The 19,867-nt window shown below is 42.9% G+C and overlaps 2 protein-coding genes across 5 annotated transcripts in view; one reads left to right on the top strand and one right to left on the bottom strand.

Annotated features, from left to right (window-relative positions):
• LMBRD2 (LMBR1 domain containing 2) overlaps positions 1-6,234 on the bottom strand; it is a 39,016-nt gene extending 32,782 nt beyond the window's left edge. Inside the window, exon 1 of one of the 2 annotated variants that reach the window (XM_081054196.1) lies at positions 6,000-6,234. The gene's annotated coding sequence lies outside the window, so the exon portion shown is untranslated. Of the gene's footprint in view, positions 1-887; positions 1,000-5,999 lie in introns of those variants that run through there. The other variant, XM_081054197.1, reaches the window with a different exon arrangement.
• The window catches only part of SKP2 (S-phase kinase associated protein 2), a 33,176-nt gene continuing 19,385 nt past the window's right edge, over positions 6,077-19,867 (top strand). Inside the window, exons 1-3 of one of the 3 annotated variants that reach the window (XM_081054203.1) lie at positions 6,077-6,211; positions 6,914-7,185; positions 18,195-18,306. In XM_081054203.1, the coding sequence (XP_080910329.1) occupies positions 7,011-7,185; positions 18,195-18,306 (287 nt within the window). In that variant the 5' untranslated portion in view covers positions 6,077-6,211; positions 6,914-7,010. Of the gene's footprint in view, positions 6,212-6,341; positions 6,545-6,913; positions 7,186-18,194; positions 18,307-19,867 lie in introns of those variants that run through there. The other 2 variants (XM_081054201.1, XM_081054202.1) reach the window with 2 other exon arrangements.

Genomic DNA, 19,867 nt, shown 5'->3' with positions numbered 1-19,867 from the left:
GAATGAGATCCCCACTTCCTTGCTGGCTGTCACCTGGCATTTACCCTCAGCCCTAGAGGCCTCTCTATAGGCTTTGCATGTGGCCAGCAATGAGTGGCTTGTCAAATCCTTCTCATTCTTGGAATCTGCCTTTCTCTTCCACCTTCAGCTGGAAAAAGCTCTGCTTTCAAGGGCTCATTTGATCTCACTGGGCCCACCAGGACAATCTAGTCATATGTACTGGTTCCAGGGATTAAGGCTGATACTCTTGTTATTGCACATGAAATTGAAGAGGAAAACTGGGGTTCCCCTAACCTGACGTGAGAAAATAATAATTTTAAAGTCTGTATCTTTAACTTTGTACCTAAATTCAAGGTAGTAATTTTTTTTCTTTTTTTAACAGTCCAGAATGATAGCACTTTCCAAGGTTCCTTATGAATTTCTATGGCCTGTTTTGGTTATTTCAGCTGCATAATTTTCTGCTCAAAGCAAGGGATGCCTTATTCTCCACCTGATTCAGTTATTTGTATATTAAATTCATAAAATAACTGTCAACTGCAATCTAATAAAAATAAACAAAGATTGGACAACTCAAGTTTGGTTTATTAAAAAACTCATTGCCAGGGAGGACAGCAATTTGGCAATATGTACCAGAGACCTTAAAAAAGGTACATACTCTTTATCCTAGCAATTCCTCTTCAAATAAAGGAAAACCAAAATGGGAGCAAAAAATGATCTACAATGTTATTTTTCACAGCAGCATTATTTAAACATGAAAACGTAGAGGCAACTTAAATGTTTGTACTAAATAGTCCAGGGAGTCTTAAAAATGTCCACCAGTCGCATAGTTATTCATTGGCTTTTGAGAAAAGCAGCGAAGGGTTTCCTAAATGACTAATCCTGCTAACCTGGCAATGACTGCCGGGAGCAAAGAGCTGCACCTGCGTCAAGCACGGACTACCGAATAGAAACGCTCCATTGCAGACAGTGACTAAAGGAGTCCACCAGATTCCACCAGCCTAGAAGAAGGGGGAGATCCAGAGAGATACCTTAGAGATGTCAAAAGGGACACAGGTGGGATCTGAGTTCTGAGCGAGCACACACAAGAAACACACACACACACACACACACACACACACACACACACACGCATGGACCAATATAAACCAAAATGTTAACAGTGGCTGTCACAAAGTAGTACAGAGATGACCTGTAACTTTCCTTGTGCTTCCTTGTGTGTGTTTTTAATTTTAAATAATGAACACGTATTATTTTGTAATTTTAAAATTATTTAAAAATCAATATAATAATATGAAATAGAACACATAGCCAAACTAAAAAATGAAAAATTTTGCTGTGGTGTTATTAAGTGCCTAAAAATTACAAGCATTTAAAAATACAAATGTTTTATTATACCACGGTAAACCTGGGTTCCAAATCCCAACTCTGTTTATTAATTGTGTAACCTTATGCAGTTTAAGCTGTTGAATGAGGATAATTGCCTCACACAGGTTGCCACGAAGGAGATAAAATACCCAATAGGAGTTGCAGGCACCGAGTAGGTCTTCAATAAATGCTTGCTACTAATCTCCACCTTTTTCCTATCATGTGCTTCTAGAAGATAATTAGTTGCCTCAGTGGTCTCAAAACATAGCTTTACCCTTTGGTCTTCCCCACCCCACAAAAAACTATGGGATACCCAATGCTTTCTCTTCCCATTCTCTGTGATTACCACAGCCTGGCCCACCCTCATTCCTATAAAAAAAAAAGTGATCTTTGCTCACAGGAACTGCTCCATTTGCCTCCGATGACAAATTAGGATTACCTGCCTAGGTCTGCAAGATAGCTAAACACCACTGCTCCATCTGACCATTGTGAAGAGACAGAACACCTCTTAGAGCCATGACAAGAAAGTGCATTTGACACATCAATGTCATACAGAAAAGACAATGATTCTTCTTGGCATATGATCAAATAGAGGTGGATCAAAACAGATCATTTGCTGAACTGTAAATATGTGCAGCTGTGCAGAAATGTACTCAAAGGCAAAATATACCTCTGACCACAACAATGTATACCTCTGACCACAACAATGGTCTTAGGAATATTCTTCAAACGTTAACGTGTATAGGTTAAATGACAAAAATAAAAGAAGAAAATGCTAAAATTTTGAGAGAAATAAAAATTCAGTCCCCTATGATTACAAATGAAAAAGAGATTTAGTTATTATAGGTTGGCATTAACACCACAGCAGCAAAAGTAAATTTCACTCAAAATCAAAATACTAGTTCATTCAAATTTAAGCGCCTGACACGTAGGCATAGTCTACTTTTCAAACTACCAGTTCTGAAAGTCTTAAACATTTAAAACCCAACTCAGTCTTTTACCAGTCATCAAGATAACACAGAATATCACTTTCAAACGCCTTTCATAATTAGCATGTTATGTTACTGACTTGGAGTACTGTTTCCTAAGCATTTTATGGCTGATAATGGTTTCTCAAGCTAACCATACTTTAAGAGGCAAATTTAGAAATTAAAGCAATTTTGAAGCATTGAAGCATTCCAAATATTTTCAAAACAGAGAGAGATAAAGACAGGCGGAAGGAAGGAAAGAAGGAAGGGAGGAAGGGAGGAACGGAAGGAAGATTGGTAGCAATTGAACAGACAAAAATTGTATCTAAGATTCTGAAGTTGAGCGAAAAATTTCCAACTAAAAGTTAATGATTCATTAGAATCAGACTGTTAATTTACAATGTGCACCTTTACTCAGCTATGTGAAATAATAAAAAGTAGGAGAAAACTCAAGATCCTAATAATAAAAAAGAATCAGAACTACATGTGAGTGATGAAAGTCAACAATTATTTACCCTGCAATCAAAATTTACGTTTGTGAAGATTATCATCATTCTCATGTTTAAAGATTTCAGGTACAGGTAGAATTCAGCTTAGGATACAGATAGAATACCACAAGAAATGTCATTAAAAATGTGGAAAAAGTCATTAACATTTCTTGAATCCATCTTCAAAAAATGAGCTGATTTGTCAAACCAACCAGGTGAACTGAACTGGACAGTGTGACTGCCCTTCCGCCGAAAGACCGAAAGACGGACACAAAAAAACTTTCACCTTTGGCAAGGCATGAGAGGGAGAGGCAGCAACCCCATAAGCAGGAAAGAAGAAAACAACTGGAATTGTAATGGAACATTTCAGGTAAAGAGATTGTAAGACTTATTTTGGTAATTAGAGAATAATCCTTAGAACCCTTCCTAGCAAGAAAATAATTTTTTTTTAAAAAAGGAATAGCTAAACATTTGGTGTGTGTTTACTAGATTCCAAGGATGTGCTAGCATACTTTACTGAATTAAACGTCATAACCCAGTAATAAAGGACTGTTAGTACCCTGTTTAACAAAGGAGAAACAGCACAAAAAGGGTCCGAGCTGGGATTCAAACCCAGGCATCCTGCCTACAGAGCCTAGCTCACAATTAGGGTACTACAGTCTCTTCTTCTACAGTCCAAACTTTCTGAATACAATTTCAACTGTTTAAATCGTTGATTTTGTTCAGGTTTCATAGTGAACAAATTACAAACATTCTCCTATTAATTATTCCCTTAGCTATATCAAGGTAGAATGCTAAGAAAGTCATGTTTAATACAGAAATTCACTAAGCCTTTTTGTCTTGTAGGTCAGGCTGCCATTACTTAAGGATAATGTATGCCTCTAATCTACACAGGAAAAGTAGTAAAGAAAACAGATAAAATGAGAATCGGGAAAGAACCTTCTTGGTCTTTTGTTCTCCTAAGCTAAATAACATAAAAAAAAAAAAAAAAACAACTAAAGGAATCTTTTTTAAGATTTACCTCATGCTATTATGGAGCTAAGAAAAAAGCACACCACCCTTCTATTTAAATAGAATCTCTTTTGTCCTCTTTGATTTTCAAAAATACTAACATATTACTGAATATAGATACAGCTTATAGTCAAATGTAATTTCCACTTCTTTTTGGCCTCTCCTGTGCCGACAATATTGACCACCTTGTAACTATGCACTTTGGATGATAAACACTTTCCCAATTTGCAAAGTCACTTTGTATTCTATCCTAATCTTAAAAAGAGTACCTGAAATTACTTACTTTAATGTTATTTGCAGACATTAAAAAATTAGTTCATCTGCCCTAGATACTCATCTAGTAATTCTACTTCTAGAAATTTGGTACACCTCTTTTACTAAAACGGGACATGGGTGTGCTGAGTAAGACTCAATGAATAAAATTAATCAGGAAAATAATCCATATCAGTTGCAATCACAGTGTAGTTTTTGAAAACACCAGACATCAATCTCCCTGTCGCTAGTAATCTCATGTCTTCAATGGATACAATTCCTTAAACAAAATTACATGTACCAATGTAAACTTTTATTTACTATATTAAGAGAACAGCCATGATTATTAGAAGGAATGCAGAAAAAAAGTATTCCCATTTTGGCAAGCCAAAATGTTTCTGTGACCAGGGCAAACTATTAGGGAAATGGCTATTCTAGAATTTTAAGACTTTGAGTTTCAAAGTTGACAGGCTCTTGCGCTGAAGTCCTATACAAGACCTCATGTCCACCTCATGTCCACCAATTCAGAATTTCAAGTATTCTGAGAATTAGAAATGCTCCCTAGCTCTCAGGCAACTAACAGTTAAATCGTAGCACAAGAATATTTCTCATCTTTAAATTTAGAATCACCCTGTCTATTAGACTTTCCTACTTATAAGCTCTATTTAAAGTGGCGTTTACATGTCAAATCTTTGTGTATTCTTATTATGACATTTTAAATAGGTTTTTTCTTACTTATTCTTTCTCCTCCATTAGTTTATAAGCTCCATCTTGTTCAATTTCCTGAAGGAGACCGTAACTTTTTTTTGTTAATAATTTATCTAATGACTTGCAATTTTAAGTGAAAGGATGCACCTTTCCAACTAAGTCAACCGCTTTTTCCTTAGCCAGAGTAACAAAGACAAGTTCATGGAAAAAAACCGGAATATTGTATTTAAAAATATTTTCCATATAACACTAGTTGAATGGATTCTGAGCATTCCGCCCAGTTATTCTTAACCTAGTTTCAATGCAAATGAATTTGTGAGCAGATCCCTTTTCACAACAATTCCACCGCCTTTCAAGAACCAACTAAAGGTTCGTGAAATACCTTTCCGTCGAGAGTCGGTATTTCCTTGGCAAGCGGAGAACCGAGCCCCAAATAAGCCCACACTCGGGCAAAGGAGGTTTAATTCCAGCGCAAAGTGTATCAGTGAGAGAAGGAAGAAGGCATGGCGTGCAGCACACGGATGTCATGTTTGTGGTGACGCCGGCCTGCTTACGGGCGAACTCTATACATCTTCCCCATTGTGATCAGGGTTGGAGGTGATTCCCCTTCTCCCTTCCCCCGTTCGCCCGGGGTCGCGGTCACAGTGGATTTCGCGTGGTCATCCTCCCTGGAATACGGCACCCCCTGCCCAACTCTTCTCCGGGGAGACGGACCCACGCAGCTGCCTTAGGGCCGAAGCAACAGGACGGCTTTGCCGGTGGCCCTGGCATCGCCCCGCAGAGCCCTCTGCAAACACAGTTCCCGCACCTGTGCCGGTGCCAGCGTGTGGGAGGCTCGTCAGGGCTGCGCGGGCACCACGGGCGGCTTGGCCCCGGGACACAGGCACCCCTGCGGTCTCCTGCTCCCCTAAAATTGAACCGCCGCCTCGTTCGGACGGCGCTTTCACGTACGACACGCTTTCACACGCGGTACCTAACGTGCCACGCGCGCGGTGGTGGTCGCGCCGGTCCCGCCGGGGAGGAAGCACCCGGCGCACAGCCCCCGGGCAGAGGCCGCTCGCCTGGCCGGCCGGCCGGGCCACCGCGGACGGACGTGGGCCCCGCGCCGCGGCCGCGGCCGCTCGGGGTTCGCCGAGTCCCGTCTCCGCCCACGCCCGGCCCCAGATCCCAGACCCCAAGTGCTCCACGCTCTCCCCCGGAGGCTCACCGTCCGATCTCCCCAGGCAGCGTCTGGAAGGACCGGGAAACTCCGCGTCCGCCGCAGCCTCCAGGATCGGGGACCCACGCTCCCAGGCGACGGTAGTGGCGGTCACCAGAAGGCCGGCGGGTCCCCGGGAAAGGAATACCCGGTCCCGGTCAAACGGATGACAAGCCCCAGTCCGCCGAAGCGCCACCCGCTTCCGCTTCCCCGCCTACACCGTGAGTTGATCTACCTCGCAACCGCGGGGGATTGTGGGTATCTCGAAGGCTGCAAGGGAAGGAAGTAGTGTAGAGCCTGCCGGACTGCGCGGCACGGCAGAGACTACAATTCCCAGCAGGCAGCGGGGCCGCAGACGGCAGCCGCGGAGATCAAGTAGACAAGCCCTGCGCGCGCGGCGGGGATAGAACGTTGCTGGAGTTGGCGGGTCTCTCTGCTGGGGGCCGGAGCCACAAGGCTTGGACCGCCGCGCGCCAAAGCGGGAATCCGGGAGGCTGGCAACTGCAATTAATGCATGCATTTAAAACTCCCGAACCTGTGGACGCCATGCACAGGTAACTCGATTACAAAAAGCAGCAGGACATGAATGGACTGTCTTAATTCATTTAGGCCATGGATACTGTATTGGGATTTCCTGCTACCGTTTTGAATTGCTGCATGATTTCCCTCCTTCGCTTGTCTGTTCCCTCCACTTTAAGAAATTCCTGAGGCCTTCTGCATGATCGTAAATCAAAAAGCCTTTTCGATTTGTTCGGTTATTTTATCTTTCATTCTTGGGAACTTGCCTGCGGCACGTAAAGAATGCAATTCTGTTAGTTGCTGTGAAAGTGTTCTACATTGCATAACTTTCAGTTTCCTTTAGGCCTACCGATTATTATGGGTGTGTTTCTGAAAGGAGCAGGGGCTATTGTGCATTTCTACAGGAAACACCTCCAGGAGATTCCTGACCAGAGTAGCAACGTTACCACCAGCTTCACGTGGGGATGGGATTCTAGCAAGACTTCTGAACTGTTGTCAGGCATGGGGGTCTCCACCCTGGAGAAGGAGGAGGTGGACAGTGAGAACATCCCCCAGGAACTTCTTTCAAACCTGAGTCACCCGCAGAGCCCCCCACGTAAACGGCTGAAGAGCAAAGGGAATGACAAGGACTTTGTGATTGTCCGCAGACCCAAGCTAAATCGAGAGAACTTTCCAGGTAAGATGTAAGGCTAAAACTGTCAGTCACAGAAGGGGTTAGTTGAACGATTTTGCTGGTAAACCTTTGTTCAGGGGTCTTTAGGAAGGGGCCCTTTAAAAAATGCCTAATTCTGAAAGAAATGGAACAATTCATTGTCGCTGAAGTCTGTAGGAATCTTAGGTATATACTATCTTCTCCTGCACAATTGATTTTTAACCTATGTGAAATTTTAACCCATGAGAAGACATTCCTGCCTTTTTCCTTAGAAAGGAATCTGCCGGCTCAAAAGCCAGCTCAGTGCCACTGATAAATGGAAACACAAGCAATGATCTTCTTGTTTTTATTGTTTTTAATGATCCTCTTTGTTTTTATTCTGCTGTTCTATAGCTCTGGTTGAGCTTTTTGCCATCATGATTTGTCAAAAGACTGCTAAAGTGAATGTTAAAGTAAATGGAATTTTAAGACTTAACCTCCCCAGGTCCACTCCCAAATGGGATTCTTCTGGTATGCTCTGTCTCCATTAGATAATGGAGCCCTGAATATCTCGTCATCACTGCCCTGAATATTTGAATCAACTCATTATTCCAGCCTTGTCCTTCCTAGGTCCATCCCCCAGAGCTAGAGTGGACCGACTGAAATGTAGAACTCACCATATCATTCCCCTCTTAATTAGCATCAAAGCCATAGGGTAAACACAGTGCATTGCATTGACCTCGGGTTGTCAGTTTTTCTTGCCAGTAAGCCATTTAAGACATTCATTCAGCAAGTATTTGCTAAGTACATACTATGTATGGCATTGTTCAAGGTGCTAAGGAAATAGCAATGAGCGAAGCATTAAGATTCCTACCCTTATGGAGCTTCTGTTCTAGAGACGACGCAATAAACTTGCTAAATGTGGTATGTGGTATGTTAGAACGTCATGAGTGCTAGCTATGGTGAAAAACAAAAATTGAACAAGCCAAGAGGGATTGGAAATCCTGGGATGGGAAGGTGGATTGCAATTTTAAACAGGGTATTGACGGAAAGCCTTGCCTGGACAGTGAGCTTTAAACAAAGGCATAAGGAAGGCCAGGGAATGTGCCATGCAAGTATCTTGGAGAACAGAGCCCTAAGCCGAAGGAGCAGCCAGTGCAAAGACCCTGGGGCAGAAGCATGTCATGTTTCTTCAGGAACAACAAGGAAGCCATTTTTCAAAAGTGAGCAAGGGGGAGAGTTGTGGGAGATCAGGCTAGAGGTGATACTGGGCAAAGTTGTGATGTGACCTTTTAAAATGATGCGCTGATGTGTGGAGACTAAACTGCATGAGGTCAAGGGTAAAAGCGTAGAGACTTGTAAAGGGGGGTGGCCAGATTCTGGATAGATTCTTACATTAATAGAGTTCTGGATAGATTCTGAAATTGGAGCTGATAGAGTTGGATGACTGTTGAAATTGTTGAAGAGCAATCAGAGTGTAAACTGGAATTGGGTGGGTGATGGAAGAGAAGAAACAGATTAGAGAAATAAAAAGGAAGTCTTGCAGAGCCAAGGTAAATAAGTATATTTCTAAATTCTCCCATCTGGCTTTCTTTGCAGAAGAGTTGCTTGCTTTGCTTTTTAAAAAAAATATTTTTTTTTCCTTTTTTTTCAGTTTTCAATCCTTTCTTTAGGAAAGAGAATCTTCAAGCTATGATCTTGGAATCTACATCAGGAGTTGGATTAATTAGAAAGGCAGTAAAAAATTGTGGTGAAGTCAGACAAATCTGGGTTTGAATCCTTATTCTGTTTATCAGCCTTGGGAAGTTATTTGAGCTCTCTGTGCCTGAGTTTCTTTGAGAAATGGACAAATAATACCCATGTCATAGGTTGCTGTGAAGATTAAATGAAAGAATGCATGTAAAGCTCTTAACATGCTGCCTGTACATAACAGTCAGTAAGTAAATCCATTTAATTCGGTCAACAAAATGTATGACATCCTTTTCGGAGGTTACTTCACTTGTTCTTTTGTCATTAATATTGTTAACCTGACCGTATTAGTGTAGTTTTTTTTTCTCCTTCAAAATTTAATGTCACTGCTTTATTTAGTGTCTGGAATGCAGCACTAGCAATTTGGTGTTTAACCAACCAAATGTAATAAAAAGACACTTCCTGGTAAACAAGCAGATGTTAATTTGTCCAGTGCCGATAGCTTTTAACGAGGAGTGTGATTGCTGTATGACCTTCCATATTCACATACACAGTTGTAAATAAAAAAGGACATTTTTTTCTAAGTAAGGCACTGTGGAAACAAGACAAGATTAATGGATGGTTGCTGTCTTCTAGGCAATTACAAGTCAAGTCGAGGAGGAAAGAGAAATTCACAGCAAAAGATGGCAGCTAGCAGCCAATGTGTAGTTCAGGCAGCAAGTGCCATAGGAGGCCAGAGGGAGAGAACCGCCTGTGCCAAAGTGACCCTAAGCTTCCCAGGTGCAGAGGGTTTCCTAGGGGAATCCCCACCGGTTGTGGACGGTCTTCCTCCTTCCACTCAACAAAAGCAGAGGCTCTGAGAAAAGGGAGAAGGATCTGGAAGTGGTCCAATCAGAGACTAGATTGTTAGAATTGACTTCAGATATACAGAGGGTGCCAAAAAATGTATACACATTTTAAGAAAAGAAACAACTGTACTAAAATTGTAATACTCAATATATACCAATAACAAAATATGAATACAAGCCATATGTATACCTTTTTTTGTCATCGGTGGGATATATGTAAAGTGAGAAGAGAAAAACAGTGAGTTTTGTTTTTTATAATCATTATTACCTAAGAGAGAGAGAGAGAGGCAGGGAGGGAAACTACCCTGTTTCCCCGAAAATAAGACCTAGCCGGACCATCAGCTCTAATGCGTTTTTTGGAGCAAACATTAATATAAGACCCAGTCTTATTTTACTATAAGACCGGGTCTTATATAATATAATATAGTATAAGACCGGGTCTTATGTTAATGTTTGCTCCAGAAGACGCATTAGAGCTGATGGTCCGGATAGGTCTTATTTTCGGGGAAACAAGGTAGTATACATTGTACGTGTGTGGAATTACACACAATGGAGACTAGTTCATTGGTGTGGGTGGGGGGCACAGAGATGGATTCAGTGATGCAGGAGGAGGACAGCTGGTACAGAGGATTCCCAGTGGGCCGTTAGGAGCCCACTCCAGTGTACTGGATCGTCATTCCACGGAGTTTTGTGTGCAGTTGTCAGGACAGGTGGCTAACAGCTCTGCCAGGATTAGAGTAGAACAGGCCACACCTGCTATACAGAGATCTGATGACAGTGGCCCTGGGCTGTGAGTTTTTCTTGGTTCTTCACTCAGCAGTCTCTCCCTGCAGGCTCCACGCCAGACTCACATCTGGCCAGTAAATCCTTTTTATCTGTTTATTTTGGAAGATAAAAACTATGTGGCCAACTGTACCAGGACAGGTCTGATTGGCCCCTGGGGTGTGGAGTTGGGAAGAAATGGCCAGTAGCAAGGTCATTAATGGGCAGTAAGAGGACCTACATTTATTCATGGTCATGAAATGCCTGTCCTGGTCCCCTGTCTTCCCCACGTCCCCCTCCAAACAGGATGGCCATGAAAACACTGTTGAACTAATTTGTGGATCAGCTCTTCCATGGCCATTAAACTGCTTCAAATTCCAGCCCCTACACTGGTTCTCAGACTGGAGACTCCAAAGTTTAGAGTGTGCCGATATCCCCAAGGGAACTTGTTCAAAGTGCAAAATTCCTGAGATTCTGATCGAGAAGTTCCTGCCTTTAGCCTGGGAATCAGCTTTAACACCCGCAGGCGAACATTTCCTCCAGTTTTTTTTTTTTTTAAACTAATAAGTAATATATTTTACATTGCAATCCTGGAGTGTATCTGAAACAGAAATTTCACAAAACTATATTTCCCCTTAGTAAGATATTTCCTATTCTGTTCCATTCCATTCTTTCAAAAACATTGCTGATCAAACTAAATTCGTGGCGTGACTCACCCATGAATCTCAGCCTGCAGCTCCCAAAACTCAGCTCTGTTAGAACCTTTATGGGACCCTCCCAGGCATCATTGTTTGCTCTGTGGCTTTCCTTTTATTTATTCATTCAGCAAAGATTTATTGAGCATCATTCTTGAGATTAGGAATACAGCAGGGAACATAACAGGCAAAAGACCCTGCTGTCATAGAGCCTATATATTGTACCTTCTCCAAATCCCAATTTTCATTGTTCCTCCATGACTCTTCCCACACCCGTGCATAAGCCAGACTCTCACAGAAATCTAGGGTTCTGAGGCTGAGGGGGGTCATTGAGGACCTCTGTTTTTTGTTTTGCTATATTTTTCTTTTTTCAGTTTTGCCCACCTACCCAACAAACAAACAAACAACAAACAAGCGAAAGAAAAATCCATACACCAAGAGCTAGCATAGTCTAGTGCTTTCTCTTTATGATTTGTGGGAGGAGGGAGGAAAACGCATCTCAGATGGCAGAATCTGTTAGGTAGTAGTAGCTTCCCAGAAAGGAAGTGAATTGCTACTACTCAAAAACAAGCTAGCAAAAGCAAACCTGAGGCTTGTTTTTAATCCCCCACCCTTCAAAATACACAAAAAAACAGTAGGTGTGAGCAGCAGTGCCTGCTTATCCTTCAAATTTATCTATGCTTATAGAGATGAGCAATTTCAAGAATCAAAGTTTTGTTTATAAGTAATATTACTTTGGAGTTTTAAGTTGAATTGGAGTGTGGGTGATGTTCCTAGGAGTAAATATGTTGAATGAGAGGAGTTACCCGATCGTGCAAAGATGTAATGCACAGAAAACTCTTCAATAAGAGGCTCTTTCCAGAGGATTGTAAGAGGTATGGGCAGTGAGGCGGTGACCGGAGTGGACAGTTGGGTTTGTACCTGAGGGATACGTGGAAATGGTGACGACTGAGGGTCATGACAGCAGGTTTGTGAATCCAGCCAGCTTTCTCCTGTTCATGGCTCAGAAGTATGTTTCACTGCTTCCATGTAGTTGCAGCCTAGAGGCCTTGGGCTGGATAATTATTTCCCTTACTGTGCGGGGCTGGTGTGCAGCCTTGGAGGGTTTAGAAGAGGCGAGCAGTGGAAAGACCTGTTCTGGACTTTCTCTTCCGCTCTGGGCAAACAGACCAGGCGGCAGTATAGTCAGGAATCCAGGAAACAGATGGTTGATGTTTTGAGAATTCAGTGTGGCAAGTAAAATTAGATTAAGCGTATCACAAGCATGGATACCATCCGCCAGAGCAGCTATCGGAAGACAGACTTGTACCCCATCTGCTTGGACAGCAGCCAGGTTCAGGCTGTGGCACCCCGACCCCGAGGCCCCAGAAGCACAGCCGCCCTGTGGTTAACCGAGTGGAGCCCTGGGTACTTGGCTGCTTCCTTCCTAGGCTGTGCATTTGCCTGGCCATTGCTCCTTCCGCCTGGTGGCCGACACGCTGACAGCTCTCAGCATCTTTTGTTTTGCACCCTCTGCCCTTCACCCCTCCCTCTCAGCTCTGATTGATTTTTTCTTTCCATAAAAAGTCAGGTTTAATTCTCTCCTTTCCTAAACTTACAGAATATCAAGTACCCAGAACAAGGCGAGCACAGAATTTTACAGCACCAAGGGTAGAAAGAGGGCACATCCCAGAATAGAGAGTCAGACCCTGGGTCTCAGTTCCCACTCTGCCACCAGCTGGTTGTGATTTTGTCCCTTTTCTCATAGTTGCATCTTCTCCTGCAGCCCTTTCCCCCACCTCAAAGATTACTCATATTCTAACAGAGGACATTCCCTTTGTGCGCTGGGTTTTTGTCTTCAGCCTTCCCCCCTCATCCCCCAAAATGCCAACAGTGCCGTGCCATTCCTATGTTAAGTACCATATCCCCACCTGCCGTGCCCTCTGCCACCGGGCCAGCCTTCAACCACCCACCTCTTAAGGCTTTCTGCCTTTACTTTGGGGCGTGGGGTTTGGAACAGACAGAACAGACCCACGTTTGCCTCCTCATGACTGCCACTTAGTAGATAATATGACCTCGGTGAGATTCTTCAGCCCTGCTGAGACAAGTTTCCTCGCCTATAAAATGGGACAATATGTCTTAGTACAGCGTTGCTGCAAAGATTAGCGTCAGCGTGCTCTAATAAATGCCTGAGACTTTTAGGGCTTTCAGTGAATGGCAGTTTTAAATGTTGGGTTACGTATTTGTTTATTAGTTCATCTCCCAGTGAGGCCATTGAGCGGAGACTATGGCTAACACCCAGCTCCCAGCACCAGTGCATTAATTAGGCACCCAGGAATGTTTGTTGAAGTGGAGCCATAGGCAGGCCTTGTCATTTCACAAATAGGGAAACGGATCCTAGAAGGCCAAGAATATTACCTTTATATAAAATCAAGCCAGCATTCTTCTCTCAGCTGTCAGTCATTCCTTTGTGAAATATCAATTGAGCACTCTCTAATATTTATTGCCAGGCTCTATCCTAGGCGCTGGTTATGTAGTAGTTAACTGGGTAACAGAAGTTAACCAGTCACGTAAATACGGACTGAGCACATTCACAGTTTGTATGAGGAGAGAGTAAAAATACAATGAACTTAGCAAAGATTTTTCAAATGCCTGTTACATGCCAGGCATTGTGCTAGGTGCTGGGTGTGTAAATCTGGGCACGGGGCTATGGTGGTGACCTGGGAATGCTCCTCTGAGGAAGTGACAGGTAAGCTGAGATTTGAAGAACGAGTAGGGGTTGGGCAGGTAAAGATGGAAGTCGCAGTGCAAAGCCCTCCAAATTCTAAGCTTATGTTTCTTGCGTGGCTTGGTTCCCTGGCTTTGCTGTCTTCTGCCAACCTCTGCATTCATTGCTATGCCTTATTTTACTCCTAGCATTTTAATTACCTCTTATCGTTCTTCTGTTTGTTCCTGATTTCTTATGTCTTCACAATAAAATAGGAAGCACCAAGTTCATTAATTCTATTTCTCCTGCCTTGCACTTCACAGCAAGCCTCCCTCACTTCCCACTCCCACCCCATTGTTAGTGGGCTCTTCAGTGCCTTCTCCTTAGCTCCTTGGAACTCACCGTTCCCTTAGATGCCAAAGGCTTTCTCCTGCATGCAGATGTGAAAGCTTCAGGGCTTTCTCTGGGCAGGCATGCTGGGGAGTTAACATTCCTGCCTCCCTCCCAGAAGCGAGTGACCAACAACAGATGCTGGATTAATACCCCAGCACCCATGCCCTCAGCTGAGACGGTTCTGGGCTGGTCTCCTGCGGTCCTCGCAGATTTGAACCCCAGTTGCTCATAGTGATAATCTGCTTATTAACAAGGGAATCGGTTGCCTTCCCTTCCACATCTCTCCACTCTTTCCAGGGCTTACTGAGATCCCTTTCCAAATAAACTGCTTGAATTCAGATCTCAGGATCTGCTTCTGGGGTTCCTAGGCTTAGAGACAGGGCGATTTGAGGGTCTTGGTAAATCACAGCACAGCCCCCTTGTCCAAACCCCACTGAGACTGTGGGTGTTTTCACATAGGTGAAAATTCCAAGCAGCATTGAAACAAAGAGGTCACAAGAAAAAAATGCGCAGATTTCATGGGGAAAGGACAGGAATAGAGGCAAGAAAGAGAAAGTGTGAATGTGCTGCGTCATCTTTTCTCGTACATTAATCTCCGCAGTGAACAACTCTGCAATGTAATCTTTCTCTCCTCATTCCTACAGATGTAGAAACTGAGCCCAGAGGGATTAAGTAACCTGCCTGAGGGTCACAGATTTGGGGGTAGCGTAGCCGAATTCCAGTCAAAGCTTCTTCCCCAATCCAGGAGTCCTCACACTTGTTGGGAGGCTGAGCACCTGCTGCCAGGATGGTCTTTGCAGATCTTAGTAAATCTCACCATAAGATTCAAAATAACTAAGGATGTAAGTTTTTGCTAAATCAAATGCTAGAACCTGATCTACAGATACAAGAGGCAGCAAAGGTCAGGGAGTTAGGACTCAATGGAAGAAAAACTTGAGAAAAGCCTGTCCATCAACTTTTTTCCAATTTGGAGAGCAGAGCAGGAGTCTGGTTTGAGAACCTGCGTCCTTTGTCCACGCTGACCTTGGAGGAGCTTTGTGGTGGTGACGGAGGGTTGTTGCCACACTGAACAGCCTCAGGGCCATCTCCAGCTGCCTCCTCGGGTCACGGTCCAAGGTCAGCATAGATGATCTGCCTTTCTCCCTTTACCCCTAGGTTTCAGAGCCTCCGTCAATCCTTTAATTTTATCCTCTAAAGAGAGAGGGTCAGGCAGTAGTTGAGGAACTGCACATCTCTTACTCATTCTTTGCTAGCAGCCACTTCTTCCAGGAAGGCTTCCCTGACCACCTCTCCATCCGCATACGCTGCACAGCACAGCACTCTGAAACCCACTGCATCTCATTATGATACTTCATGGAGATTTCCTGTTTGTCTGTGTGCAAACTCTGAGCAGGCCATGCCTTGTTCATCTTTGTATCTCTGGAACAGACCCGAATATATATTACATGTTCAATAAATGTATGAATGGATGAATGTTTCAGGCGTGGTATTAGTCCCTGGAAATACAAAGATTGTAAAACAAAAATTAAAAAAAAGTCTTGTGCTCAAGAACTTGTGGTCTAGTGGGCACCTAGACAGATAAGTAAGTAAATAAGTTGTGAAAACAGTGACCTGTTTTTGGTGATATCATGGAAGGCCTTCCATAGGAATCGGGGCTTTCATAGCAACTTGATTTTAAATGAATAGCAGTCAGGGGCGGCCACAGCCCATGCAGAGGCACTGAGATATAACACAGAATGACTTGTCCCAAGAATTAACAAGTAGCTCTAAAATAGCTGGAACATATTTCTAGATGATGAATCTAGAAAAATGAGTTGGGCCCTGACATGAAAGATTTGAATTTTGTGCTAAGCAGTATAGACTTTAGGCTAAATATTTGGCGGAGGAGGCACTATTGAAGGCTTCTAATTGAGGACAGGCATGATTGATTGAGACAGATTGCCCGGGAATACCACCCCGAGGCAGCAGCTGCCATGTGTATCAGCCTTCCTGATACTCTTCATCGTGTTATGCCAGAGCCTGGTACAGTGTACGTGTTCAGTCAATACTGACACCTTTTAAATGGGGCTTGGGGGGGTATATGAGGGTTCTCCAGAACAAGTAGGAGACACATGGAGATTTATTACAAGGAATTGGCTTGTGCAGTTATGAGTTATGAAGGCTGGAAAGACCCAAAGGCCTGACACCCACGAGAGCCCATGGTGTAAGTTTCAGTCCCAGGTTGCAGGCAGGAGACCCACATCCTCACTCAAAAGAAGGGAGAGAGCCAGTTTTCCCTTAACCAGCCTTTTCTCATCAGACCCCGGATTGGATGAGACCCACCCACGTTAGGGAAGGCAGTCTGCTTTTTTCTGGTTTCCTGATTCAGATGTTAATCTCATCCCGAAACACCCTCACAGACACACCCAGATAGTGTTTAACCAGCTTTCTGGGTGTCCCTTGACCTAGTCTAATTGACATATAAAATTAACCATCACAGAGAGGAGAGGATAGCGCTAGAAGTGGTGTAGATCGATTGAAAGAACATAGAGACAGGGACAGCAAGTTATTGAACTAAACACTCAGTGTTTCTTCCGGGCATACTTGTTTCCTTGGCCATTGTCATATTATTCTGATCTTGTGCATTAGTCTATACATTCGTAGGCAAACGTTTAATACTTGGTGGATAGCTGTTTAGAGATTGCTTTTATAAGACTAAGAAAACTAGCCTTCCGGTATTTGCTTTTTTCTCCCTCTAGTTTTTTCTGAGAACAGTGGCTAGAGTAATCCTTTTCAAATTTACTTGAGATCCTGTCATTCCTATGCATAGAACCCTCTCTACTGGTTCCTCGGCACATTCAGAGTCAAAGCCGAAGATCTCATCATGAGGAAGAAAGCCCTACATGACTTCATATTTTTACCCCCAACTCTGTTTTTCTGCACTGGACTCCTTGCTGTTCCTCAAAACAAACATACTGTTCCCTGTACCAGGAACACACCCCAGATACTTACAGGCCGGCTCCCTCACCATGTGCTGGCCTCTGCTCAGTGATTGCCATGTCTTACGTAAGGCCTTCCCTGACCACCTGTTCAGACTTTGAACACCCACCTCATACTCCACTCCTTTACCCTGCTTAATTGTTCGGCATGGCATTAATCAATTTTAATCTACTGCGTAATTTACAGATTTTTTTTTTTTATGTGTGATTGTCTATTTCTTCCAACTGGAATGTAGGCTCCATGAGTATTTTGTCTCCCCAACACCTAAAACAACCCCGGACACCATAAGTGTTCAGTACATTTTTGTTGATTAATAAAAGATGAAAGCCCCTGTCTGACATTACACTTTTAGGTAAACTGACTTCTGAGTGCTTTCTGTAAACCTGAAAGAAAAGGGAGGAAGGTTCATTTGATTTTTAAATAAGGGCACTGCTTGATAAATACTCCACTGAATCCACTTCAGAGAGCAAGGAGGCATTCCTTGGGGACAAAAAAGCATCACGCTGTCTTAGACATTTTTTGTTAAAGTTTTTGGGGTAACAATTGTTAGTAAAGTTACATAGATTTCAGGTGTACAATTCTGTATTACATCATCTATAAATCCCATTGTGTGTTCACCACCCAGAGTCAGTTCTCCTTCCATCACCATATGTTTTGTCTTAGACATTGTGGTCTGGCATCTGAAAATGGGTGGGGACTTGCTCTGAACAATCCTTAATATAGTCCTTGTTGAAGATTGCCCAGCAGGCACTGATGGAAGAATGTTAGGAAAAGTATTCTTGGTGTTTCCTTTTCTCCTTTGCTAAGAAAGTGTGGTGCTTACTTCAAGGTACCTAGACAGTGGGTGAATATAAAAACAATTGTGAGGATGAGTAATTCGATTCGTGTGAAATTCCCATTCCAAGCTAAATGTTGTGTATTCTTTAGGTGCGTAAAAAGAGTTAACAGACTTGACAGAGTGAAAGCATGGTGGTGGGAAAACTTGTTTTTTTTCTGTCAAAGGTGTTTCGTGGGACTCCCTTCCAGATGAGCTACTCTTAGGCATCTTTTCCTGCCTGTGCCTCCCCGAACTGCTCAAAGTGTCCAGCATCTGTAAGAGGTGGTATCACCTGGCGTAAGTATTTCTCACCCCTTTAGGTATATTTGGAGGGGAGTCAGAGGAGAGGACAGTTATCTGTTCATTCATTTGGGTCTGGTGAAACTATAAACCAAGAAAAATATAGTAGCACAAAACAAAGTAAGTGTCTTCCAATTTTTATTAATAATTAGTGTCTTATTTCTGAGTGGAAGGGAGGAATCTGCTGGAGGTGAAAATTTACCTTTTTCTGAAAACCTCTTTTCCCTGCCTTTGGTGTAGCGCATGTTTACTGGGCACCGACTCTGTACTGATGAGAGTGAAGAGGTTCAGGGTGCGTGAGGCCCAGCAGTTCCTCACACTGGGTGGGCTGGGGGGTGAGTCCAGTGGGAGAGGACACAGAGTTGTGGCTTAAGAGTGAGTGGGACATGTAAGAAAATGAAGCTGGACCACCTCCTTACACCATATACAAAAATAAATTCAAAATGGCTTAAAGACTTAAATGTAAGATCTGAAACCATAAAATATCTAGAAGAAAATATAGGAAGAAACTTCATGGACATTACCCGGAGTAAGATTTTCACTGATATATCCCCTCGCGCTAGGGAAGTAAGAGAAAAAATAAACATGTGGGATTACATCAAACTAAAAAGTTTTTTCACAGCAAAGGAAACCATCAATAAAACAAAAAGGGATCCTACTGAATGGGAAAAGATATTTGCCAATGATATATCTGATAAGGGATTAATATCACAAATCTATAAAAAACTTACTCAACTCAACTCCAAAAAAACAAACAACCCAATTAAAAAATGGGCAGAGGACTTGAGGAGACATTTTTCTAAAAAGGACATACAGAAGGCAAGAAGACATATGAAGAAATGCTCAACCTCACTAACCATCAGAGAAATGCAAATAAAAACCACAATGAGATACCACCTCACTCCAGTCAAAATGGCTATCATCAATAAATCAACAAACAACAAATGCTGGCGTGGATGTGGAGAAAAGGGAACGCTAGTGCACTGTTGGTGGGATTGCAGATTAGTGCAGCCACTATGGAAAACAGTATGGAGGTATCTCAGGAATCTGAAAATGGAACTACCCTATGATCCAGTAATTCCACTCCTAGGCATCTACCCGGAGAAATCCAAAACTCCAATTCAAAAATCAGTATGCACTCCTATGTTTATTACAGCACTTTACACTATAGCCAAGATATGGAAACAACCGAAATGCCCATCGGTAGATGACTGGATTAAGAAACTGGTACATTTATACAATGGAGTATTACGCAGCCATAAAGAAGAAAGAAATCTTATCATTTGCAACAACATGGATGGATCTAGAGAACATTATGTTAAGTGAAATAAGTCAGAAAGAGAAAGACAAGTACCATATGATCTCACTTATATGCGGAATCTAAAGAAAAGAATATGAATGAACTAATCAGAAACAGTTTTGGGGACACAAAGAAAAAACCAAGAGTTGTTAGATGGGTGGGGGCGGGGTGGAGATAAGGGGGAAGGTGAAGGGATTAGGGAGCAGCTGGTAGCCACAAGATGGCCTCAGGGTTTTTTGAAAATTAATTTGGGGAACG

Source organism: Rhinolophus hipposideros, assembly GCF_964194185.1.
Source record: "Rhinolophus hipposideros genome assembly, chromosome: 7".
In the NCBI taxonomy this organism is placed as follows: Eukaryota; Metazoa; Chordata; class Mammalia; order Chiroptera; family Rhinolophidae; genus Rhinolophus; species Rhinolophus hipposideros.
Note: the sequence above shows the minus strand (reverse complement) of the source record. Positions and strands in the feature narration are given on the sequence as shown.